Here is a 27,771-nt window from a genome sequence, read left to right as displayed (position 1 = left end):
GAAATGACTTGCATATCCCCAAATAGAGGAAATAGTTAAAATAAGTATAGTACAAACTTATGATGGCAAAGTTATTTGGCCATTAAAAACCATGCCTTTGAACAGTCTTTACTGGTACCAGGGAAATCTTGGTCAAGTGGTAAAGTACAAAATAATATGTATCAAATAATCCAAATTTAGTTGAAAAGATTAATATGTTACACACTGAGACATTCCCACACCAAAATGTTAACGGGTTATCTTTGGGTAGTGATATTTTCTCAGTTTTCTAAAATAGCTCTATATTACTTTTATAATTAGTAAGTTTTTTTTAATTAATAAGCAAAGCCATCTTTTAGTCAGTGCTACAGTTTAGAAAAGATACCAAATACATAATTTTGAGAACTTTACCAAAAACATCATGGATAGCAGTTAAGAGTTACAAATAACACCCTTCACAAGAGAGCTGGGCTGTGTATCAGGAAGTAAACAGAGCAAATTCTGATAAACCTCATTGATATCCTTTGATTTAGTGGAACAAGGACCAGAGACTCAAGTAGCCTGCGGGAGAAGGGTAGAGTCTGACCCACTTGGAACTTTTTCCTTTGTGTTCATAGCATTGTAAATCTCCATGAGCATATATAGCATTTCCCAAATCTATTTGGCCATGGATTTTTTTTTTTTAAGTAGACCCATGAATATCATAAAAGGTGCAATTTGGGAATCGTCGATGTAGAGGTATTCAAAGGAGGATGGACAAGATTAAAGTTGGCAAATAGTGGCCCACAGGCCATATCCAGCCAGCCTCCTGGTTTTGTGTATAAAGTTTTATTGGACACAGCCACAGATGTTTGTTCACAGATTGTCTCTGTCCAGTCTGTAAAAAATTTTGACTCTATAATGACAGAAGTGAGTAGTTTAGTCTGAGACTATATGTCCCACAAGCCTAAAACATTAACTCTCTGGCTCTTTATAAAAAAAAATTTGCCAGGCACTCTACTCTGGTACATATCTTTTAGCCCTGATAGTTTGTGAGAGTCAGTGAAAGTCTGTGTCACTTACATTTTTTTTTAATTTAAAGAAGTTTGGGTAGGTGGGGAAAAGCAGAAGAGGGGCAGGAGGTTGAGGATAAAAGGACAAGAGAAAAAGTCAGACTTGGTATGTGGATAACTAGAAGAAGCACAATGGTGACTAACTCCAAGGAGGACCTGTGATGGAGATCTATGAACTACAGAGTCAGGTACCACATCTTCATTGCTACCTCTGAGACACTTCAGCACTAGAAACACCACGGGGTAAATTATGGAAAGTGGAAAGAAACTTGTGATGGTGCTTATCTTCCTATACCTTGTTTAAAAGTAACGTGAAAGCATTTGAGCATCTTTGACACAAAGTCTTATTTTTGTAAAAGGAATTTTCCGATTCTCCTTGGAAGTGTGTAGCTGTAAATCCTGACCATCAAGATGTTGGCTAGTGTTTGGATTCAGGAAGGTACTTTCAAGCACCCACAGTTGGGCTGTGATATAATTGGATAGCATGATTTTTAAGTAAATTATCACCTATGAACATTAAATGAAATTTCATAATTATAGTTAAAATATATGAAACATCTGTGCAACAACACTAGGAAACGGTTTCTAATCAAATTGGGAAGTATTTTTTGAGAATGAGTATGTCTCAGACATACTTCCTTTCCACCCCTGCAGCTTTATTGAGACATAATTAACATATAAAACATTGTGTAAGTTTAAGGTGAACACTGTGTGTACAGTGTGATGGTTTGATGTATGTATGTGTGCGTGTGTATATAGATATATATGTATGTATATTGCAAAATGTTTACCACAGTAAGGTTAGTTAACACATCCTTTTGTTGTTATGGTGCAAACATTAAAGTTCAATATTCATACCAACTTTCAAGTATCCACTACAGAATTGTTAACTATAGCCAACATGTTGTACATTACATCCCTAGAACTTACAACTCTTAAACTAGTTTATACTCTTGGACTTCTCCCCATTTCCCCATCTCCCAACATCTCCCCATTTCTTCCATCCCTCAACCCCTGGCAACCACCATACCATTCTCTTGTTTCTCTGAGTTTCATGTCAAACATACTTCCTTAATATTAAACATTTAAAATGTAATTTTTAATGTTTACACATGCATTTTTGGAACAGTAATTCTTGATTTTAGAAGATTATGGCTTTAAAGCTATTTAACACGGCAGTATTATTTGCTGCTAGTTCAAATTATTGCATTTTATGCTAATATACTTTGTTTTATAATCATGTTTGAATTTTTTTAAGTATTAGCATATAAATTATTGCAAGTATGAGTAGTAAGAAATAAGGTAAAATGTGTTTTTGTCTGTTAACTTTTTATTACCCTTTCTTCCTGTCAGTTGGAATTTAAAAATAGATTCTAAAACTATCATGTAAGGCTAAAATATAAAAACACAAATGTAATTTTTCTCTGTACATTCATTCATGTCAAGTCTGATAATTGGCAGGTTTTTCGTTCCAGTAAGGGAAAGAGGATTGATGAAAAGGGAGTAATGTGAACTTGTTTTTAGTAAAGGAAATTCATACTTTACCAACTCATTAAATGACTTCTAGGATATTATGGCCATGGGAGATAAGGATACATATACTGAATTTTACTTTTTTTTTTTAACAGAAGCATTTGTAAAAAATTCCATTTTGTATCTGAGGTAAATATTGAGTAGTAGAAGTTCTGGAATAAGTGACTAATGACCTGGCAGGATTAAAAGTTGGCTAGATAGCAGGAAATTGTTAGTCATTAGTGGAATATTTTAAATCTGATGCACTATAATGTATAATAGTTGGTGTTGATTTTAATTAAAACATAAATTCCAGTTAGTTTTTTGCTTTTTTGTACTAGTAATTATGGGCTTCCCTAGTGGCTCAGTGGTTAAGATTCTGCCTGCCAATGCAGGAGACATGGGTTTGATCCACGGGTCAGGAAAATCCCCTGGAGAAGGAAATGGCAACCCACTCCAGTATTAGTGGCCTGGGAAATCCCATGGACAGAGGAGCCTGGAGGGCTGCTGTCCATGGGATCACAAAAGAGTTGGACACAACTTAGTGACTAAACAACAGCAACAACTAGTAATTATAACTATAAGAAAAGTCTAAACTCAAGATAGCTGTGTTGAAATTTGACTTCTTAACATGAATTCCATGTCTAGGAGCTTTCAAATATTGAAAATGCATCTAATGTCAATCCCTGGGTTCTAGTTTTTATCTGGCATTAACTTGCTGAGTGATTGGATCAGGTACTGAAATTCTGTGATTTTTAAATTTTATATGTAATTAAGGAATTAAATGATCTGAGGTCCTGCATCACTCAAATAATCTATTAAATGTAGTTTTAGAAATAGATGCATTAAATATAAGGTGCTTTTCAAGATACCCTTTCTGTCTAGGTATTAAAATAAATAGATACATTATTTGTAGAAAGATTAAGGCATTCCCAGTTAATAATTTTATGTTACCTGCTACAGTGTGTATAATGAAACAAACCTGGAGCTCAAAATCTGAATGCTTCATGTCTTAGCCCTACTAAGGTGAGGTAATCTCTGAGTATCAGTTTTCTTATCTTTATAGATAAGAAATAATAATAATAGTATGAACAATAATCAATAGTATAAGCAATAACCTTTCCACAATACACCTCTCAGGGGCAAATGGAACAATATATGTAAAGTATTTTGTACATTGTAAGTACTCTGCTGCTGCTAAGTCTTCAGTTGTGTCCGGCTCTGTGCGACCCCATAGACGGCAGCCCACCAGGCAGCCCCATCCCTGGGATTCTCCAGGCAAGAACACTGGAGTGGGTTGCCATTTCCTTCTCCAGTGCATGAAAGTGAAAAGTGAAAGTGAAGTCGCTCAGTCGTGTCCTACCCTCATCAGCCCCATGGACTGCAGCCTTCCAGGCTCCTCCGTCCATGGGATTTTCCAGGCAGGAGTACTGGAGTGGGGTGCCATTGCCTTCTCAGATAAGTACTCTAAGGTAGTAGTAATTTGAAAGAGTATGCAAAGGCAAAACTACTGAATGTGAATTCAGTTGTTACTAAAGCAAATCAAAGTGCACATAAAAGGCTAACTTCATGAAGCAAATTTTGAGGATTTTTAAAGAGATAACAAAAATCCATTCAATATTGAGTTAAATCATTAAAATCTGTAAAATAGGAGAAAAGATCTGTGTGACCAGATTGCAAGGTATTTGAAATAAAACTAAGCTTGGCATGAAAGTAGATGAACATAATATATGTTCATGGTCAAAACTTAGAATGCATAATTGACTAAAATAAAAGTAAATGGACTTTTCTTTTCATCCTTCCCCAGGCTCACTTTCTAGAGATAGCCCTTGTTAACAGACATCGTATATGTGTTTATTCATTCAGTAAATATTTGTTGAACAGAATTCTGTGATATAAAATTCTGTATGCATTGCACTACATGGTGGGGATTAAATAATCAACAAGCAGATATGATTCTTTGCCCTCATAGTGCTTCTGTTGTATTAACGGAGACAGACCTTAAGCAAATAAATAAACAAAATTAATTCAGTCTTGTGTGTACTTAAGGAAAATAAAAAGAATGCTCTGATTAAGAGTTATTGAGGGTATATTGAGAGTTCCTTTAAATAGGATACACAGAGAGGCCTTTCTGATGGGCTGTGCAAGTTGGGACCTGAGCATTATAGTAATCTCTCTCTCTATATATATGTATATATATGTGTGTGTATGTATATGTATATAGATACACATTCATGTAAAAGCTTTATATCTTTTTATTTGCAGATATGAAATCATGTTTTGTGATTTTACCAAATAGTATTTTATGTACATGTCAGTACTTAAAGGTTTACCTTTTTTGTTTTAACTTCTCTATTCTCATCAGACTTGAGTATGAGGAGGCTAGTGTTTTGCATTCTTGATGACAATATAAATTTTTTTGAAATGTAATTTAATAATAATTTAGAATTCACATACCCTTTCATCATATAATCCTCTTTATAATTTGTCTTGGGGAAATAGTTACTAAATATTTAAAGATATTTGTGTTAGACTAGCATAAATCCAGAAACAGTTCAATCATGCAGCCAATAAGGAGGCTGATTATTAACAAATACATGAATATAATGTAATACCAGATACCTGTTAATAATGTAGATCTATATAAGGTAAATGAGGTAGATATGGGGAAATACTCAAGTTATATTACCAATAAAGCAAGTTGCAGAAAAGATTTGTGGAAGTGGTAGGAGAGAAGGCTTTGGATTTATGTATGCTTGTATGTGTGGTGGTAGTGGTTTAGTTGCTAAGTCATGTGTGACTCTTACAACCCTGTGGACAGTAGCCGGCCAGGCTCCTCTGTCCAGGGGATTTCCCAGGCAAGAATACTGCGGTGCGTTGACATTTCCTTCTCCAGGGGATCATCCCTACCCAGGAATTGAACCCACATCTCCTGCATGCAGTGGGATTCTTTACCGCTGAGCCACCAGGGAAGCCCCAATAGATAGGTAATGGTGGTAGTGTAAGAAAGTTTTAAAAATCTACACAAGAATCTGTTAACTGTGATTATATATGAGGAGTAGGACTGGAAAAATCTAAACATGAGGCGAGAACAATGTACTGTTGTAAGTTTTTGAAAAGCTAAGTAAAAACTATTAGAAATTAAGCTTGGAGTATTGCAATCAGGTCTATACATAGTGATTTTGACTATTTTTAAGTCAAAAAAAAAGTGCTTAGTGTTCAGGGTAGTTTAAAACTTTCTGAGTTTTTATTTCTTGAAAGAAAATGCTGTGTGAGAAAAACGTAGGTTTTTAACAGTTATTTGGCAACTACCTCCAAGTAGCTTATCTTCTTATCTCCAAATATAACATCTTCTATTACAGCATTTTTCCCTTGGAAGGTGAATCATGTCATATAAATACTAAGACAGTCAGTGTAATTCATTAAAATATTGAAAGCAATTTTGTTTTGGTAAGCCAGGTATTTTATTGAATACACATACTGTGTAAATCAAAATTCATAGTTACTAATGCTACTATGTAGTCCATCAGAAAAAGAATGTACACTCATGGAGAGCTGAGCTGGGATGGACCTTGGAGACCTGAGTATCTAGTCTAGCTGAGCTGGAGTTTCACTTAAGTGACTCACCTTGTATCACAGAGCTAGCTGGCATCAAAGTTAGGACTGATAACTAGGTTTTCAGTTTCAGATTCACTTTTATCTTTTAACAAAGCTTAATGTTTTAAGACACGGATCATTTACATTCTTTTAATTTCAAGTTTGTCTTTTAATTCTGCAGTCTATTGCGGTTACAGTTATTGACAGGGTTGGTCAGGTTTATCATTTTGCAAGGATGGCCATGAATCTAGTTTGCCAGAGACATTCTAGTTTATGTCTGTTATCCCAGCATAATCATCAAAAGTGCCTTTTGTTCACTCTCAAAGTTATCTGAGTATGGACGATATATTCTCTAATCATTCCAATATTTCTAGCGTATTGAATCTAAAAGGTTCTGAACAGTTACTAGGGTAGAGGTTTGTAATTCTGAATGGGAATAAGTGCCATCTGCTGGATTTGACAAACAAGGAAGGCTTCTTGGAGACTATGGCATTTAAACTTAGCATAGAGGGATGAATGGAATTTTAAATTGGTCACGTTACACAAAGTGGAAAAAAAGGATGACATTTCAGGTGTATAAGTAAGAAGGCTCAAACTGCATTTGAACAGTAGAAAGCAGCGTAGTTTAGCATTCTCAGAAATATAAGATTGTACATCATAGAAGACGTGTACAAGCCAGATTATTTAATACCAAATTAAAAGGTTGGGATCTTTTGATTAGCTGTTATACCCTAGCAATTTTCAAAAGTACATGATGAAACAATAGCACTTTAAGAGGATTTGGATATTAGAAATACGTTGAATGAGTTTAGAGAAGAAAATAATGGTATCTGTGATACCGATTAGGAGAATTTTCTACCAAATCAGATATCATGTTTGAGACCCTCAACTAGGTGCTGACAGTGGAAAAAGAAATTCTTCTTATCCCTCCATGGCTCATATATGGGAAATGCTTATTAAATGGCAGGTAGATATTTCTACAAGGAAAATAGGACATGATTTGTGATTTTTTTTTTTATATTTAAGGGAGCTGAAAAGATTGAAGTTTTGTACTGAATACAGGTAGAGAGAGTCTCTGTATAAATCCAAGGTTATGAGCTTAGTTTACTTAGGAAGTTTGTCAGCATTTCTGTTGAGTTGTTCTAGACTCTTTACTACCCTATGGACTGTAGCCCGCCAGGCTTCTCTGTCCATGGGATTCTCCAGGCAAGAATACTGGAGTCGATTGGATTGCCATGCCCTCCTTCAAGGGAGCTTCCTAACCTAGGGATCCAGCCAGTATCTCCTGCTTCACCTGCATTGCAGATGGATTCTTTACCCACTGAGCCACCTGGGAAGCCCTTAGATAGCTCTGGGGGGATAGAAATAGAATTAAAGTATGATTAGTTTGTTTAACATTTAAACAAACATGACATTTCATCTGTGTCAAAAATCATGAATTTAAGACCAGGACTTGTGAGGTCCAGGTAATAACTTAGTGCCTTAATTATAATTTTTGGCATTTAACAGTTAAATAGAAGCTTTGCAGGTGACCTTCCTGGACACAGAAATGGATTTAGAGATTATCAGAGAGTAGATTTGAATTTCAATTGATGCTATTATTTTGTTATAAAGAAAGAATCCATTATGCAGTGCTAAAACACCAGAAGGAAGATAGTATGTTTGAATATCTTTTAATTGGTAGCTATATTTAAAAGATGCTAAATTATACAATAATGTCATAGTTGGCAGAATATCATTTGGGTCTAAAAGACATCACTGACAATCTGGCTGCTTGATTTCATATAATTTCAGTGATGGATCAGAGTATATTTCATTTCAGATTTTAGTGTTGTTGAAAATATCTCCCTGTTGATGCATCCTTAAGAGAGAATTAGACATAAAAAGTATAGTCTAATTTGATATGCATTTTGAGAAATGTTTTTCTATAATGTTAGCATTTTAAATGTTACTACTGCCTCATAACTACTATAATGTCCTAATATTTTAGCTGTATGCATATTAAAAAAAAAAAACTGTTCACCACCAGCATTACTCTCCGAAATTCCTCTTACAGTTATAGAAAGAAAGAATGTGAAAGACATCTTAGCTGGCTTCTAGTTTGATGACAATTTTCTCCTAATATTTAGAGCTCCTCTTCAGTTTACACTCCTTTACAAATTTTAGTAGTTGTAGTTTCTTGACAGTTTCTTGCAGTTTCTTGTTAAAGATTCAGATTAGGTACTTCTTGCACTCTGTTAACATTTCATAAAATCTGAGGAAATAAAAACTGTCAAGAGTTTGGACTTTTGAATTTTTAAAAATGCCTTGTCTTGGGAAGGCATTGGGAAATGTCTTGGGAAATTGTGATTAGATGTTAATGTAAATCATTAAGCACACTGGAACAAAGTCAGTTTTCCCTTTTTGTTTAGTCTAAATTGGTAATGAACAGAAATACCTTACACGTTTTGTCTTCCCTTTCCTCTTGGGTTTTGGAATCTTATTTAGGAAACAGCATTTTGATTTAGGATGAAAGGAGAGAAGGCTATCTTTTTTCTGGGCTCACTGCTGTGATTGGTGCGTCATTAGCGGCTGGCACACCTTTTTTAATGAGTGCTTTTGATGTCAGGAAAATGTCAGATGATTTCCTTAAAATTAAAAAATCTCTCCCACACACAAGAATGGGAGGAGTGTTTAGTGTTCATTTTGTTTTATAACTTCCTTCAATTGTTTATATAAGTCATTTGTTTAAACCAGCAGTTCACTGCCAGGGCTGCTTAACAGAACATACACCTACTAAAACTTCCAACAGAGTGCCTTCCTCTGGTATCAGGTTAGTTCTGCTCTGCCTTTGGGACTTAGTTCCTCAGAGGAGGAGCTTTGAAGTCTGTGGAAGCATTCACATGCAGCTGTATTCCCTTTCTTTGAAACTGAACACTCAAAATAAGTAGCCTTAGCCAACCATTTTTTTGAGTATATGTTCACATTTGCATTGTGCCCCGAACCAGTCTCTTAGCTATTCAGCAGCTGTGCCAGTGGACATTTCAGGTATTTGGGTAGTTTTTAATTATTTCCTTTTGGAGCGTGTTACTCTTCTCTCACAACCAGGAAGACAAGTACTGAATTAATACAACTTCATTTGGGCTTCAGACTGTTGGGAACTCCTTTTAGGGTTTTCTATTCTGTTCCCTTCACCTTCCCTGTATAGCAATTCTATTACATCTACTGTTCCCTTACTGTTAGCAGATGACTGCATTTCTCAATTCACTGGAATTTGAGATTCCTTTTCTGATATAATTCATGGTTGGTTTTTTGGTGACAGTTCTATGGGTGTTACGTTTACTGGATGTTATGGTTTATAAATATTAGATTAAATCTATTAAGTATGCTTGTAAAATTCTTTAGAGCCTCACCTAATTTTTGTCTACTAAATCTGCCAATTTCTAAGAAAGGTGTGATTATGGATTTGTTCAACTCTAGAGAAGGCAATGGCACCCCACTCCAGTACTCTTGCCTGGAAAATCCCATGGACGGAGAAGCCTGGTAGGCTGCAGTCCATGGGGTCGCGAAGAGTCGGATACGACTGAGCGACTTCACATTCACTTTTCACTTTCCTGCGTTGGAGAAGGAAATGGCAACCCACTCCCGTGTTGTTGCCTGGAGAATCCCAGGGACGGGGGAGCCTGGTGGGCTTCTGTCTATGGGGTTCCACAGAGTCGGACATGACTGAAGTGACTTAGCAGCAGCAGCAGCAGTGTTTCTATTATTGCATTATATATTTAGGAACTATGTTGTTAATACATTAGGAATCATGGCTTCGCTTCCTGGTGGATTACTATGTTTCATGCAGTGTAAGACACCATGGGTTATAAGATGCATCCAGACTTCAGAGACATTAAAATGTAAAGAAAAAAACTTAGAATTTAGAAAGCATCTTAGAATTTTAAAATTAGGGTATATATTTTATCAGCAGGAAATGTTCATTTTGCCCTATTTCTTATTACCTTCGATTATGTTTTGTCCACTGTTGACTTTACTATGCCTGCTTTCTTCTTTCGGAGAAGGCGATGGCACCCCACTCCAGTACTCTTGCCTGGAAAATCCCATGGACGGAGGAGCCTGATAGGCTGCAGTCCATGGGGTCGCGAAGAGTTGGACACGACTGAGCAACTTCACTTTCACTTTTCACTTTCATGCATTGGAGAAGGAAATGGCAACCCACTCCAGTACTCTTGCCTGGAGAATCCCAGGGACCGGGGAGCCTAATGGGCTGCCGTCTATGGGGTCGCACAGAGTCGGAAAGAACTGAAGCAACTTAGCAGCAGCAGCTTTCTTCTTAACAGCATTGCCTGATAAGTATATTTTCTAGCTTTTCATTTTCATACTTTTGTTCTTATTTATCTTATAGTGAAGTGAAGTGAAATTTACTCAGTTGTATCCAACTCCCCCATGGAATTCTCTAGGTCAGAATACTGGAGTCTGTAGCCTTGCCCTTTTCCAGGGGATCTTCCCCACCCAGGGATCAAACCCACGTCTCCTGCATTGCAGGCGGATTCTTTACCAGCTGAGCCCCAAGGGAAGCCCCCCCCTTTTTTTTTTAATTTTATGGTTATTGACTATAGACCTAGCTTTACACTTATTGTCTTTATGTCCTTATAAGTCCTGCCAATCCACCTTAACTTGTTTCTATTTATCAAATAGTTATCCTTGAAATTTGACATACATATCCACCTGTATTTTCTCCCAGCAGCACTTAGGGTTAATCATGATCTCTTTCCCCTCACCAGATAATTACAAAACTTAACCATGCTTTCACTGCTTTCTTGGTCACATATTGTACCTTCCTCCCAAACACATTCTTTGGATTACAATTTCTGCTTTCTTGGAATTGTCATTTTTAATTTATTTTGCTATGCCATCATACATTTTTTAGAAAGGATGTGTGAAAAATAAATTTTCAAAACTACATATTTGAAAATACATTATTTGTTCTCTTTTAAGGTTTCATTGTCTTTTGGAATAGTGTTGAAAATCTTTTTCATCTTTAGATAATAGTCACTTGTTTTATTTTCTATAAGCTTCTGGAATTTTTATCTTTATCCTTTGAATTCTGCAATTGTAAGATGTGGATTTCTTCCTCCACTCCCAATTCATACTATCCAGTGTTGAGTGATCCCTTTAGAACAGACATCTGTTTAGGTTCAGAAAATTTTTATGACTTTATGTATTTGACATTTATTGCTTTTGCTGCTTATTCTGTTAAGTCCTCTTAAACTTTTGCTTTACATGCCACTTCTTGTCCTTAAGTGGTTTTTTTTTTTTCTGGAAAAATCCTTAGAATTATTTTCTAGCCCACTAATTTTATCTTTGAATACAGTTTGGTTTTCTGCCTACATGTTAGTAAGCTTTTTATTTTAGATATTAGTTTTAGATTTATAGAAAAGTTATGAAGATACTGTAAGGAGTTGCCCTATATCCCATGCAATTTCCCCTATTGTTAATGTCTTACATTAGTAAGAGTCAGTTGTTGCAAGTAATTAAACAACACTGATACTTTGTCTTGTTAACTGAAGATGATACTTTATTCGTAGTTGCTTAATCTTTATCTAATGTCCTTTTTCTGTTCCGGTGTCTGTCCAGAATACCACATTACATTTAGTCAGCATATCTCATTAGACTTGTCTTGGCTGTGACAGTTCCTCAGCTTTTACTTGTTTTTGATAACAAGTTTTGAGGAGCCCTGGTCAAGTATTTTGTAGAATGTCCTTCAATTAGGATTTGTCTATTATTTTTCTTGTCCTTATACTGGGAATATGTGTTTTGGGGAGGAGGATCGAAGAAATACATTTGTGTTCTCATCGCATCATGTCAAGGTATATACTGTCAGCATGGCTGACCGCTGGGTGTGGACGCTGCTCACCTGCGGAGGTAGCGTTTGTCAGGTCTGTCACTGGGAAGTGACACCTTTTCCCCTTCTCCATACTGTACATTTAGGAAGGAAGCCCCAGTACACAGCCTGCACTCACGGAGTAGTGAGCTGTGCTGCATCTCCTCATAGGCAGAGTACATAAGCTGCTTGCAGTTCTTCTGCACAGAAGATTTGTCTATTCTCCCCTACTTATTTATTTAATTTGCTAATATTTTTTCAAGGATTTTTGCATCTGTGTTCATGAGGTATACTGGCCTAGAGTTTCTGGCAGTATCTATGTGGTGTTGATATTAGGATAATGCTTACTCTATAGGATGCTTAGAAGTTTTCTGTTTTCTCAAAGAAACTGTAGAGAATTGGTATTGTTTATCCTTTGGCTGGTAGAATTCACCAGTGAAATCATCTGGGACTTGTGCTTTCTTTATAGAAGGTTTTTAAGTATTGACTTAGTTTCTTTAATAGATACGGGGCTTTTAAGGTTGTACGTTTCTTATTGTGTGTGTCTTCATAATTTATATTTTTCAAGAAATGTATTTCATTAAGTTATCAAATTATATGGGCATAGAGTTTGAAGTACAGACAACCTTTACGGTGGTACAGAAGCAATACACATTGAGTAGTAACTGTACTTCGAATTGTGAGTGTTGGTATGTCACACGATATCTTTATGGTACTGGGCAGCAGCAAGCCAGAGCTCCCAGTCAGTCATATAGTCTCAAGGGTAAACAACCAATAACGTTTACAAGCGTTCTGCTATCCGTATAGCCGTTCTGGTTTTCAGTTTTGTTATTGTTGTCATTGTCATTGCTGTTCAGCTGCTAAGTCGTGTCTGACCCTTTACGACCCCATGATGCATGTAATTTCTTCCCTACTAAACTGAAAGGTCACTGCGAAAAGGATTTGTGCCTTCCATCATTTTTGTCATTTATCTTTATGATTCCCAGCATTGCCTAACATGTACCATTTTGGTAAGTATTATTAATAAATAATTTATATTTATTCTGCTTCATTTTGTCTTTAATTTAAAAGTGGATCCTTCTAAATCAACTCCTTCATCATGTTGACTTATAAATATTTGTGTGGATTTTATTTAAATATGAGTAGAGGTCTTGAGCACATCTGTTTTAATCCTGCTGTTGGGATTAATATTTATGAATATTTGGGAAATAACAAATAGTTTTAGAGTTGATTAGAGGCTCCTCATTATACTGGTATGGATAAAGGTATCTGAATTTGCATAAATATTCCAAGGAGATTCAAGATATTTGGAAGTTATTTGCATGTGAAATAAGCATTTTGATTTCTGCTTCTAGAAGTTAAATAACATGAATCATAATATGGAAGATGATTCATAGATCAAAAATAGGCATCAAATAAATCATTGTTCTGTCACAGTAAACCTACAAGGAGAATAGTATGTATCTGTCAAGTCTTAAAATCTATGTCACAATTTCACAAAGCAGTTTGATTATATAAAGTATCTTTTTAATAGTATGTTAACAGTCAGATTTGTGCCATTTCAAACAAGTGATACGTTAAGCGTAGAATCCTTGAGATTTATTGGAAAGACCATTTTTTTCTGTTTCAGAAAATTATAGAATTTTAGAGTTACAAATTTTACCTGTACAATTATTGTCTTCACAGTCATCCACCCTTAGTATTTTCCAGTGATAGGACATTCTTTCTCACAAGACATCCATCCCATTCTACTGTTGAATGGAACTTTATGGTTTAAGAAATTATTCCTTGCTTTAAACTAAAATCTGCTCCTATTTTCTAAAGCTTCTATGTTCCCAATGTTACCTGTAACTTCTGGTATTGTGGCCAATGCAGAAGTTAAGCAGTTATAAAAATAACTTAAGTTTTTTTTAACAGTAACTCCCATGTCGGGCATCCAGCAGAATGGGATAGGGCATAGGTAGTAGGGTTACAGCTGCCCTTTATACGAGTCTCCTGAAAGCAGATGTTTATAAATCAGACTGTGACATTGCTAAGCCTAAGCCATCACCATTGTGTAGCATTACTCCTCCGCTTTAGTTTTCTTTAATTCAGTATCATTCCATTTTAAATTTGGAAATAGTGATGAATCCTCTTAGTTTGAGAAAGCAAAAAGACATCTTTTTCTTACGCGTCTCTCTAACGAGCTTCCATGAAATATGCCTACTCTGTTGAGAGATACCATTGGGAAAACAACCAGTGTACAGCCTTGAACTCATTGCAACTGCCACATGTTTTTCATTGGCTCCTTTGTATGACAGATTACTCTCAAGAGCAAATAATTTGCAGCTCTTTTCACATTGTGTAAGTGTTTTTATTTTTAATGAAATGTTGTGATTAATAGCCTTAGTGTAACTGCTGTTTCCCCATTGAGTGTAAATGCCTCATATGAATGTCTTTAATCTGAAGGAACAGTTGTTTTATTGGACTCTTGTTGTTTTTCTGTGCTTCTCAAGATTTTTTGATTGCTTTGTTTGAGGTATCTACAGTGAGGGAAAATGAACCTCTCTATTTGAATTGTGAAGTAGGACCCAGTAGAGAAATTTTAAGGGTGAACCCTGAGATACTTGAACATTCATATATACATTTTTATGGTAATTTCAGAATGGGACAAGTACTTATGGCAATTTTGATTTGCTTTCCAACAGCAGTTATAAAAATAACTTACCTCTTTGGCCCACTGGTTTTATGGTGACATTACCTTATAGATAGTATCTGAAATGCCAGGATAATTTCACTAAGTCTTTTATTTTATTTCTTTTGGCAAACCAGACTTAAAGTTTTTATTTATTCAATCACTGAACAAATATTTATTGAATGTGTAGTAGATATTAGTTCCTGCAAAGGAAACAAATGAATACAACAATTAATGTAAAAGTACATAAATGTTTCTTATAATGATAAGAGCTTAGAAATATTTTTAATACAATGCTTTTTATTATAGCAGTACTTCTTTGAAAGAGATATTTATTGTAAAAACTTAAAGTACTTGGAAGTTATACTTCTGGCCATGCCAGGGTAGCTAGTACTGGACTGGCTTTCCTCATGTAAGCAGCAAGAAAATTGGACTAATTATATGAAATAAATGTTTCTAGACATCTGAAAATATGCAGGACAATAATCTCTAAGAGATGACACCCAGCTTTCTTCCTGGAAGCACTTCCAGGCTGGAGTGCAGTCTCAGAGAGCTAAGGAGACAGAGATCAGAGTTTAGGGCTAGAATGATAGTGGACTTTGTGGGGCAGGCTGCTGGAGAGAAGAGAGATGTGCAAAGAAGCTCAGGAAAGCTGTACAGGGTCCCCATGAGTCTTCTACTAAACACTAAGCTGCACAAAACAGACCAAATTCTCCGTGGTCCAGGCAAAGAACGCCTCTAAGGAAAAAATAGTGACTAGGAATAAAACTACCATATGACTCCAGCAATCCCACTACTGGGCACATACCCTGAGAAAACCGTAACTGAAAAAGATACGTGTACCCTGATGTTCATTGCAGCACTATTTATAGTAGCCAGGATGTGGAAACAAGCTAGATGTCCACTGACAGGTGAATGAATAAAGAAATTGTGGTACATATAAACAATGGAGTGTTACTCAGCCATAAAAAAGAACACATTTGAATCAGCTGTAGTGAGGTGGATGAACTAGAGCCTGTTATACAGAGTCAAGTAAGTAGGAAAGTGACAAATATCATATATTAATGTATATATCTGGAATCTAGAAAATGATACTGATGAATCTATTTGCAGGGCCAGGAGTAGAGACTCAGACATAGAGAACAGACTTTGGACACAGTGGGGGCAAGAGAGAGTGGGTTGAATTGAGAGAGTAGCACTGAAATATATACTTTACCATATGTAAAATAAATAGCTAATGGAAAGTTGCTTTATAACAGGGAGCTCAACCTGGTGCTCTGTGACAACCTAGAGGGGTGGGAAGGGGTAAGAGGTGAAAGGGAGGTTCAGGAGAGAGGGAACATATGTATACCTATGGCTGATTCATCTTGATATATGTCAGAAACTAACAAAAGTTTGTAAAGCAATTATCCTCCAATTAAAAATAATAATTTTTTTAAGAAAGAATAGCTACTGGAAAGCTGAAAAATTACTAGAGTATACACAGAGGTGAGAAATGTTCACATTCTATTCAACCAGAGTAGAGAGAGACCTCATAAAACATTCCAGGCACTCAGCAGATACTATAAAAAGGCTGTATTTTGAGAATAAGGCAAATACAGCTCTAAATTCAAGGCCTCTGTAGAACCATACTAAAAGCTTAAAACACACCTTGATAGGAACAAGTTGGGTTAACTGCCTGCCAGAACAAAATTCAACACTCTACTTAAAAAAATGACCAAATTTAAACAAGCAGCAGGTAGCGTACACAGTATCTGACATAGAATCAAAATTACTACACATACCATAAAGAAAATGTGAACCACAATTTGGAGAAAAGTCAATTGGTAGAAAACAAACCCAGAAATGGAAAACATGGTGAAATTAGCAGACAAGGAATTTAAAGCAGCTATTATAAATGTATTCAGATATAAAGCAAAACAGGAACATCATGAGGGAACAAATGGTAGTTCAGTAAAGAAATGGAAATGTGTAAAAGAACTAAATGAAAATTCTGTGGAAAAATATGACATCTGCACTAACCCTTGGAGGAGCAGAAGTTTGCCAGAATTAAGGAAAACCAATGATGCTTACAAGTATAAATTTATCTTTTCGACTGTCTTGTTGAACTATGCCTAAAGGCTGACATAAGTTAATACCAATATAATCACTATTAACGTAAACTCTACACAGATTTCATCCTGCCAATTCAGGAGACACAGGTCTGACCCTGTTTTCCATTAAACTTTTTGTGCAAATATCCTGTTTCTCAGGATAAAAAAAGGATAAAGTTTTTTGAGGGTAAAGTTTTTTAACTGCTGAGCTTTAGTATAGAATAATTAGGTAGCCATGTGTTTTGTAACTGTTGCTGAGAACTCACCAGGTAGCAGTATTTGTAAGTCTTCTCTGCTTCAGTTTATCCAGAGAATGATCTGGATAAATCTTCAGATCTTCACTTCACATCTTCACTTCAATCTCCTGCAGAGTGATAGTAAGCCTGCCTGGTTGCCAACCTACTGGAACTTGTTGAGCCAGGGAGCTAGGCAGTTCCAAACTTTTTAGTATGTGGTCTTAATCCTTCTGATGGTCTCCTGTGAGCCCAGAGCCTCTTTGGTTTGGTTTCTCCTGAATGTAAAGCTCCATTTTTATGGGTGAGTTGGAGATTTTATAGCTCCTAAGGCCTCTGCCCCCTATATCACCACTGTCTTCTGAAGTGCTGCCAGTTCCTCAAAGTCAGTTGGTTTGAGTCTTATCAATCTGTCCCTCTGGAGGCACTTAGATTGACTTTGCTCCATTAATTAATTTACTTCTCTCTCCGTTTTTGGTTTTGTTTTGTTTTTCGTATATTTTGGGTTCAGATTGCACATATCTCTGAGTTTTATCCAAAGTGGAGTTTGTGTGTCTATTTCTTGTCCTATTTGCTGCTGTTGTTTTTTAATAAAGTGGTAGACACAAAAATGTATTCAACTCTCTGTCCTTAAACTGAAGCCAAAATAACCATCTTCTGTCAACTTTAAAATTTACAAACCTTTGGCTCGGCATTTTCACTTATAGGAATTTATCTTACAGAAATGTTTATACATGTGCACAAAGATATGTGTATAGGAAAGTTTACAAAAACATTATCTATAGGAGCCTTAAATAATTAACCAACATAAATGCAAACAGTATAAAGAAATGAATAAAATTGTGATATATTTGTATTAAAGAGTAATATGCAGCAATTGAGAATAATGAGGCCTCTTTATTATACTGACGGGAAGCTCTTAAAGATATATTATAACATAGAGTAGATTGGAAAGTAACGTGGTTGGTATAATTTCATTCTCATACTTACGTGTACATATAAGTGTATTATGAAAAGGAAGATTTTTGGAAGAACATGGACCAAAATAAGGGTGGTATTTTGGAGATAATGCAAAGCGAAACTTTGATTCTTAAGATACTTTGTATATTTATGTATTATATAAGTAACTTTTACAACAAGCTTATTCATTTTTATTTTTAAATGAAAAATGTGAAATAGATTATCTACTGAAGTAGTTGAACCATGACTGGAGGTTTTCAGACAGGGGCTCTTGTAAAGGCTCTCGCTGCTCAATAGTATCTCAGGTATCACTTGGGTTTCATTTAGTTCAGGATTGCCCAACCGAGATCTCTGTGGAAAAAGAGATTTCATGATCGAATAAGAAATGCTAGGTTAACAAACTGAACATGTTTCTTTGCTACAAAATTGCTGAGTCTTTAACATGTGATAAGCATGACCAAATATGATTATTTTCTTTTTCTGTGGCATACTTGTTAACACTCCCCCAACTCTGGAACTATACTTTCGTTCACATTGCTGTTATGTTTGGAGCAGTAAGCACCATGTAAATCTGACTCAGTTCTGTTCAGTGTTCACTGAATTCTGAATAATGCTGCTATGAATGTTCCTGGGAAATACAAATTAAGTTATTCCTTTACATATGGAAATGCAGGGCTGACAAAACAGACATTTTCCCCAATACGTTCTTAACTTTGGAAGGAGGTTCAGAAGATTTTTAAAGAAGTTCTAAACCTAATCTATTTTCAGAGAAAGATTATGCAAAAGGAACAAATTTTTAAAACAAATTTTTACAAAGTGAAATTTCCAAAGAAAACTTAAACGTGCCTGCTGCAGATAGTTCGCTTGGCTGGTATAAGTGGGTGTCAGATTAAAATAACTGCATCCACTTAACTGAGAGCAACATGCCCAGCACTGAATTTAATGATCTCTACCTAGAAACAGTTAAGTGCATAGACCTATAGGCAAAGCTCATAATTATAATCTACTAAAAGTGATACTTTGTCAAGGTCTAGTGTATCATTAAACTGGAACCAATAACCATAGTGGAACCGGGTTTTCTTCCTCTTAATATGGTGTATTACATTCATTTCTGGATATTAAACTAGTCTTCAGTTCCTGTGATAAATTCTACTTGATCGTGACTTATAAACCTCTTACTTCAGTTCAGTTCAGTTTAGTCGCTCAGTCGTGTCCGACTCTTTGCAACCCCATGAATTGCAGCACGCCAGGCCTCCCTGTCCATCACCAACTCCCTGAGTTCACCCAAACTCACGTCCGTCGAGTCAGTGATGCCATCCAGCCATCTCATCCTCTGTTGTCCCCTTCTCCTCCTGCCTCCAATCCCTCCCAGCATCAGAGTCTTTTCCAATGAGTCAGCTCTTTGAATGAGGTGGCCAAAGTATTGGAGTTTCAGCTTTAGCATCAGTCCTTCCAATGAACATGCAGGACTGGTCTCCTTTAGGATGGACTGGTTGGATCTCCTTGCAGTCCAAGGGACTCTCAGAGTCTTCTCCAACACCACAGCTCAAAAGCATCAATTCTTCGGCGCTCAGCTTTCTTCACAGTCCAACTCTCACATCCATACATGACCACTGGAAAAACCACACCCTTGACTAGACAGACCTTTGTTGGCAAAGTAATGTCTGTGCTTTTGAATATGCTATCTAGGTTGGTCATAGCTTTCCTTCCAAGGAATGAGCGTCTTTCAATTTCATGGCTGCAATCACCATCTGCAGTGATTTTGGAGCCCAGAAAAAACCTCTTGCTATGTTCCCAAAAATGGGTTGCTAATATTTTGTATCTGTGACAATGGGGGATGTTGCTCTGTAGTTTTCTTTTCATGTGGTATCTTTGTCTGGCTTTTATATCAGAGTAATACTAACTTCACAGAATGAGTTGAAAGTGCTTCTATTTCTGAAAGAGTGGTGAAGGATTAGTACCAAGTCTTCTTTTAAATATTTGATAACATTCACCAGCAAAATCATCTGGACTTGGGCTTTTCTCTGTGGGAAGATTATTATTTACTAACTAAGTTTATTACATAACTCTATCCAGATTTTGTGTTTCCTCTTGAGTAGCTTTGATAATTACTGTCTTTCTGGAAACTTTTGTACTTCCTTTAAGTTGTCTAATTTATTGACATAAATTTGTTCACAATCTCTCTCTCTAGTCCCTCAGTTGTGTCCGACTCTGTGACCCCATGGACTGTAGCCCACCAGGCACCTCTGCCTATAGAATTCTCCAGGCAAGAATACAGGAGTGGGGAGCCGTTCCCTTCTCCAGGGGATCTTCCCGACCCAGAAATTGAACCTGGGTCTCCTGCATTGCAGGCAGATTCTTTACTATCTGAGCCACCAGGGAAGCCACATATTCCCTTGTGATTTTTAGTACCTGTATGGTTGGTAGCCTTATTCCCTCTTTGATTTTTTATTTTGGTAACTTACATCACCGAAGAAAGGTGGGTCATGGTGAAGAATTCTGACACAACATGGTCCACTGGAGAAGAGAATGGCAAACTGCTTCAGCATTCTTGTCTTGAGAACCTCATCAACAGTACAAAGGGGCAAAAAGATGCGACACTGAAAGATGAACCCCACCCAGGTTGGTAGGTGTCCAGTATGCTACTAGAGAAGAGCAGAGAAATAGCTCTCAGAAGGAATGAAGAGGCTGGGCATCCACGGCGCTGCCCAGTTGTGGATGTGTCTGGTGGTAAAATTAAAGTACAGTGCTGTAAAGAATAATATTACATAGGAACCTAGAATGTTAGGTCCATTAATCAGTGTAAATCAGAAGTGGTGAAACAGGAGATGGCAAGAGTGAAAACTGACATTTTAGGAATCAGTGAACAAGAATTAAGGGATTAGATCTGGTAGACAGAGTGCCTGAAGAACTATGGACAGAGGTTCGTAACATTGTACAGGAGGCAGTGATCAAAATCATCCCCAAGAAAAAGAAATGCAATAAGGCAAAATGGTTGTCTGAAGAGGCCTTACAAATAGCTGAGAAAAGAAGAGACGCTAAAGGCAAAGGAGAAAAGGAAAGATATACCCATTTGAATGCACAGTTCCAAAGAGTAGCAAAGAGAGATAAAAAAGCCTTCCTCAGAGATCAATGCAAAGAAATAGAGGAAAATAATACAATGGGAAAGACTAGAGGTCTCTTCAAGAACATTAGAGATACCAAGGGTACATTTCATGTAAAGATGGGCACAATAAAGGACAGAAATGGCATGGACCTAACAGAAGCAGAAGATACTAAGAAGAGGTGGCAAGAATACACAGAACTATGCAAACCCGGACAACCATGATGGTGTGGTCACTCACCTAGAGCCAAACATCCTGGAGTGTAAGGCAAGTGGGTCTTAAGAAGCATTACTATAAAGTTGGTGGAGATAATGGCATTTCAGCATCCTGGAGTGTAAGGCAAGTGGGTCTTAAGAAGCATTACTACAAAGTTAGTGGAGATGATGGCATTTCATCTGAGCTGTTTCAAATTCTAAAAGATTATGCTCTTAAAGTGATGCACTCAGAATGCCAACAAATTTGGAAAACTCAGAAGTGGCCACAGGACTGGAAAAGATCAGTCTTCATTCCAATCCCAAAGAAGCGCGATGCCAAAGAATGTTCAAACTATCGCACAGTTGCACTCATTTCACATGCTAGTAAGGCAGTGCTCAAAATCCTTCAAGCTAAGCTTCAACAGTACGTGAATTGAGAACTTCCAGATGTACAAGCTGGATTTAGAAAAGGCCGAGAAACCAGAGATCAAACCGCCAACATCCATTGGATTATCATTTAAAAAGCAAGGAAATTACAGAAAAACATCTGCTTCATTAACTATGCCAAAGCCTTTGACTGTGTGGATCACAACAGACTGTGGAATTTTCTTTTTTTGGAATTTTCTTAGAGTTGGGAATACCAGACCACCTTACCTGCCTCCTGAGAAGCCTGTATGCAGGTCTATAAGCAACAGTTAAAATCAGACATGGAATAACAAACTGATGCAAAATTGAGAAAGGAGTATATCAAGGCTATATATTATCACCCTACTTATTTAACTTATATGCAGAGTATATCATGCGAAATGCTGAGCTGGATGAATCACAAGCTGGTATCAAGATTACTGGGAGAAATATCAATAACCTCAGATATGCAGATGACACCACCCTTTGGCAGAAACTGAAGAGGAACTAAAGAGCCTCTTGATGAAGGTGAAAGAGGAGAGTGAAAAACGTGGCTTAAAACTCAGCATTCAAAAAACTAAGATCATGGCATCTGGTCTTATCACTTCATGGCAGATAGATGGGGAAAAAATGGAAACAGTGACAGACTTATTTTCTTGGGCTCCAAAATCACTATGGACAGTGACTAGCAGCCATGAAATTAAAAGATGCTTGCTCTTGAAAGAAAAGCTGTGACAAACCTAGACAGTGTATTAAAAAGCAGGGATATCACTTTGCCAACAAAAAGTCTGTATAGTCAAGTCAAAGCTATAGTTTTCCCAGTAGTCATGTACAGATGTGAAAGCTGGAGCATAAAGAAGGCTGAGCACTGAAGAATTGATGCTTTTGAACTGTGGTGTTGGAGAAGACTCTTGAGAGTCCCTTGGACAGCAGGGAGAACAGACCAGTCCATCCTAAAGGAAATCAGTCCTGAATATTCATTGGAAGGACTGATGCTGAAGCTGAAGCTCCAGTACTTTGGCCACCTGATAGGAAGAGCCAACTCATTGGAAAAGACCTTGGTGCTGGGAAAGATCTAAGGCAGGAGGAGAAGGGAGCGACAGAGGATGAGATGGTTGGATGGAATCACTGACTCGAGGGACATGAGTTTGAGCAAGCTCCGGGAGTTGGTGATGGATGGGGAAGCTTGGCATGCTGCAGTCTATGGGGTTGCAAAGAGTTGGACACAACTGAGCAACTGAACGACAACAACAACATCTTCCCTTAATTTATTAACCTTGTGTTTTTTTAAGAATGTGGATAAAATTAAATTTTTCCATTTGTGTTGAGGTATAATTGACAAATTGGCTCCCCTGAGAGCTCAATTGGTAAAGAATCCGCCTGCAGTGAAGGAGACCTGATTTGATTCCTGAATTGAGAAGATCTGCTGGAGAAGGGATAGGCTACCCACTCCAGTATTCTGGCCTGGAGAATTCCATGAACAGTCAATGGGGTCGCTAAGAGTCAGACACGACTGAGTGACTTTCACTTCACTTCAGTTGACAAGTAAATGATAATATATTTGAAGTGTGCAATATAATTATTTGATACATATACACTGTGAAAACATTCCAACAGTTAAATTAGTTAACACATCCTTTACCTCATATGGTTACCTTTTTGTATGTAAAAATGCTTAAGATCTATACTCTTCAGTAAGGTGAAAGCTTAGATAATTCACATGAGACTTTTCTTCTGATAAAGACATCTTAATTTCCCTCTAAGCACTGCTTTAATTGCATGTCTCCGTTTTTAATATGTTGTATTTTCATTTCATTCAGTTTAAAATTTTTTATTAATTTTTTATTATTTGTTAAATTTTTTATTTCTTGTGGTTTCTTCTTTGACTCATGGATTGCTTCATTTCCAAATATTTGAGATTTTCCCAGATTTCTTTGGATTCATATATTTGGGGGCTTTGTTGTTGTATATGCATTTGTAGTTGTTATTTTCAAAAAAAGAAATATGTAAATCAGTGATAATAGTGGGAGATTTCAATATCTTGCTCTCAAAAACTGATAACAATTAGAAAAAGTTAAAAAGAATATAGAGAACTTAAACGATCCTCTCAGTCATCTTGGCCTAGCTAACATAGACTTTCCACCCAATGACTGCAGATACAGATTCTTTTCGAGCATATATGGGACAATTGTCAGGATAATCCACGTGTTGGGACACAAAACAAGTTTCAGTGTCTTTTTAAAGACTGAAGCCATAAAAGGCACAACAGAATTAAATTAGATATCCACAGCAGGTCTATTCTTTGTCTAGAGCTTGCTTTCCCTTGCTATAAAAGTGGTAAATCTCAGAAACTCAGTGATTTTTCTCTTATAACACCTAGTGCATATGCAGCCATTCATCCTGGGCCTTTGCATTGCCTTCATGGGATTTGCAGGAGGGGGCGGTGGGGGGGGGCGGGAGGGCGGGCGGGACTGACAAAAAGAAGCAGGAGCCCCTGACCACTGCCATTACCCTGAATGGCATGACCACGGCTAAAAACTCCTATTGACTAAACCCAGAGGTCTCTTAAGCTAAAAACTATGGTTGGTTTTAACACTCCACTACTTCCTATTCCTAGGAAGGGTGATTTAGCCCTTTTAAATGTATTCTCCATATATAATACAGAGATACAGCAATAGTACCAATTTCATAGAGTTGTAAAGACTAAATGAGTCCACATAAAGAATCCTGATAGCTTGGATGGTAAAGAATCCACCTGCAATGTAGGAGACCCGGATGCGATCTCTGGGTCAGGAATACCCTCTGGAGAAGGAAATGGCAACCCACTCCAGTATTCTTGCCTGGAGAATTCCATGGACAGAGGCGCTTGGAGGGATATAGTCCATGGGGTGACAAAGAGTCAGACACGACTGAGTGACTAACACTTTCATACAAAGAGCCAGAGTGCCATGTAGGAAGTGCTCAATAAATGGTAGCTGTAGGGAGACTTTACATTGGTCTTCCCCTGTCCCTTCCCTTGGAGTATTTATTCTCACCGGCATATTCATTTAGACTGCCTCAGTTTAAAAGATTCCCTCATTTTCAGGAGGTGGTTTTCCTACTATTTCATTGAAATGAGGTCCAGAATTTTCATATTTTCCTGTCTGCCTCTCTTCTAACTTCCCCGTTAAGGTTATGACACATTTCTAATGAATTCCTTCATTTGAAAATTGTGAGATTAAAATTAAAATTGTGAGATTAAATGTGTACTGCAAGGTGAAGGATATTTTAGATGTATATTAGGAATGGGCTTCTAAAATCAGAAGTGTCCGGCAACAGAAGGGACATACAGACAAGCATTTGAACAGCAGAGCTCTGATTTGCCACTGCTTCATCTGTCCCATTGAGTCCCTGAAGTCTGCTAGCAGTTGTAATCTGTTACTTGGTAGTGAGGACTGTACCAAACAGATGGAACAATGTATTTTGTGTAAGCACAAAACAATACATATTGTGTTTGTGTGGCTTTGGGATTTGGGATTCATGATACTATACTGTTGTAATTAAATGAATTGATAAGATGGCAAATGAACTAACTGAGTGAATTGAGGAAGGTTATCAAACTTCCCTGGGTATTGCCAACCACAGAGAGCAGACTTTAATGTTAGATTTCACTTGAAGATGTGACTTTTGAACTCCTGCAGAGCTAGAGGCATACACAGCTCTGCAGTGAGGTCATGATAGTCTGGGGCCCAAGGTAAGTGTAACTAGGCTCAGCCATACTACACACATTGTTCAATATTTGATAAAGTAGGAAAAAATACTGAGGTTCTTATCACGTATAAGACTTACACATGCAAAATTTGACAGATGTTGCATGCTGCCTTCAGAACTAAAGAAAATGCTTTGGGCACTGATGTGCTTCTGTGAGATGTCCTGTCCTCAGCTGTCACCTCCCTTTCCCTCACCCACAGCCATCATAGTGACCAGAAAGCCTGCTTGCTCTGCGGTGGTGTGTCTTGACTAGTGCCCATTAGTTTTCAGTAGTTACCCTTGGCCTGCATGTTAGCCTTCAGTTTAATGGCCTTTTTTATGTTCATTCATTTTATTTTATTTCCCATCGTGGTTTTGTTTATTTCTTTTTTGTTTTTTGTTTTTTCTGTTCTCTTTTTTAAAACCGTCGTGGTTTGCCCTTCATATTCCCCAATATTTGCACATGACAAGATGTTGCCATCCCAACATTACCTCCCACTTCACTGACCAGTGCCACTACTGACCATCTAGCACCAGCCACAGCTGGACCACTGCCTTCAGCCCCACGGGATGTCGTGGCCTCCCTGGTCTCTACCCGCTTCATCAAACTGACGTGGCGGACACCTGCATCCGATCCTCATGGGGACAACCTTACCTACTCTGTCTTCTACACCAAGGAGGGGATTGCTAGGTAAGTGCCTGTATGTCTGGAGCCAGTTGGCTGCATCTTGTCCTCCCAAGACCATTTGTGCCCACCCTGACTCTCTGCTGTGCAGAATCTGTACCAGCTTTCAGTCCAGAAAATGTGGTCACAGAGATACGTTGTTTCTAGTCGTAGGTCATGAAAAGTAAATCCCTAAACAGAGAAGGTCCTGGTGTTCTTTCCTGCCTTTCTGGGATGACTGGGGAGAGGGTAAATAAAGGTATTTAAGTAGAAATATTAAAATGTAACCAAGAATACCCTTTTTAATATGATTCAGTCAAGTACAACATATAGGCTATGTCTTACTTAGAACTTTCAGATTCTAGAAATTAAGGGTGTTACATCTGCCTGCACCCTTAAGCAGGTGTGGGCTGCTGAGCTCAAGGGGTCTGCTTGATGACATGAGATTACTAAGTGACCCATTTTCCTAAAACAGTATTTTCATTACATTCCTCTCCATCCCCACTTCTTTCAGGAACTCACATTGCCTCTCCATTGCTTTTGGAGATTTTCCAGAATCACCAGGCTACTTCACTGCACAGTCTACCTGTATTTTATCTATCCAACCTTATTTTCCTTTAACCCTAGTTAACTCACTTTCTAATGAAACTAGTCTAATTCCTGTCACTCTGCAGCCTTTTTTCCCCCCGTTTTCTCTTTGGTCACGTTCCCCCTTTCCCGTTTCTCAACTACCACTATAAAATTCAGTTAATCTTTCTTGGCTCAGATTAAGCCCAGTGGAGCCCTCATAAATCTCCCTGTACTTTTTCAGCACATGTAGCTTTTCTCTTCTATGTATATTTGTGCCACTGATATTGGCACTTAGTTATGATAACACATCTGATACTGCCATAGTTGTTACTCTTCTGTTATTTTATGTGTGTTTATGTTGTTTTCCCAGGCAGTCATAGGCTCTTTGGGAGGTCCCACGCCACATGCTGACTGTGTATTCTTAACATTGCTGAGTAGAACCCTTCATTGTGCTGTTACTTCACACCAAAATAAGAAAGCTGAAATACCTGTTTGGGTTAGGGCTCTGGTCCATGCAGTTAAGCTTGTATTTCTACTAGGGTGCTTACATTTGATATATATTGTATTTAATACCAAACTGGCAAGTTCAGAAGGTACAGGAACCTTAGTCAAGTCAGTGCCCCTTGGGTTAAGACTCTGGAGATGCCTAAGTGAGTGACATAATCTGAGTCAGAAGGATCGCGCTGCTCACAGGGTGATGGAGTGTTCATCTGAACACTGCGGTGGATGTTTTGCAGTTACAGCGATAAGGAAACAACCTGCTGGTCACAGAAAGGCAAGGCATGACTGCCAAACAGCACCTGTCTTGAAATGTTTCCAGTAGACTTTCAAATCCCATTGCAGAGTCCGTGGGGTTTCACAGAAGGACAGAAGCTTTTAGTAATTCCTCAGAAGCAATCTTACATACATCACAGGGTCTTTGCTTCTAGTAGAAGGCCTTGTTGTTCCTTCTACCAGGATTGCATTTCCTTCGCAAACAACTGTCTGGCTTCTTGTCCACCATCCTCAGAAGGTCTCTTCTCGGGTCTTCCTTGACTACCCACCCAACACAGCTTCTTGGTCACTGTCACACACTGGGGCACTTGGTGGCTTGTTCCCAAGCCAGTTGTTAAGTTTTCAAGAAATTTTGCAAACCCAGT

At 37.5% G+C, this 27,771-nt stretch overlaps 1 protein-coding gene across 1 annotated transcript in view; it reads left to right on the top strand.

The window, feature by feature from the left end:
- The window catches only part of NEO1 (neogenin 1), a 240,744-nt gene that overhangs the window by 149,222 nt on the left and 63,751 nt on the right, over positions 1 to 27,771 (top strand). Inside the window, exon 10 of the mRNA XM_010831422.1 lies at positions 25,870 to 26,089. Coding sequence (XP_010829724.1) covers positions 25,870 to 26,089 — 220 coding nt within the window. The remainder of the gene's footprint in view (positions 1 to 25,869; positions 26,090 to 27,771) is intronic.

The sequence above is a fragment of the Bison bison genome, unplaced genomic scaffold (genome assembly GCF_000754665.1).
Source record: "Bison bison bison isolate TAMUID 2011002044 unplaced genomic scaffold, Bison_UMD1.0 scf7180017864526, whole genome shotgun sequence".
Classification (NCBI taxonomy): domain Eukaryota; kingdom Metazoa; phylum Chordata; class Mammalia; order Artiodactyla; family Bovidae; genus Bison; species Bison bison.
Note: the sequence above shows the minus strand (reverse complement) of the source record. Positions and strands in the feature narration are given on the sequence as shown.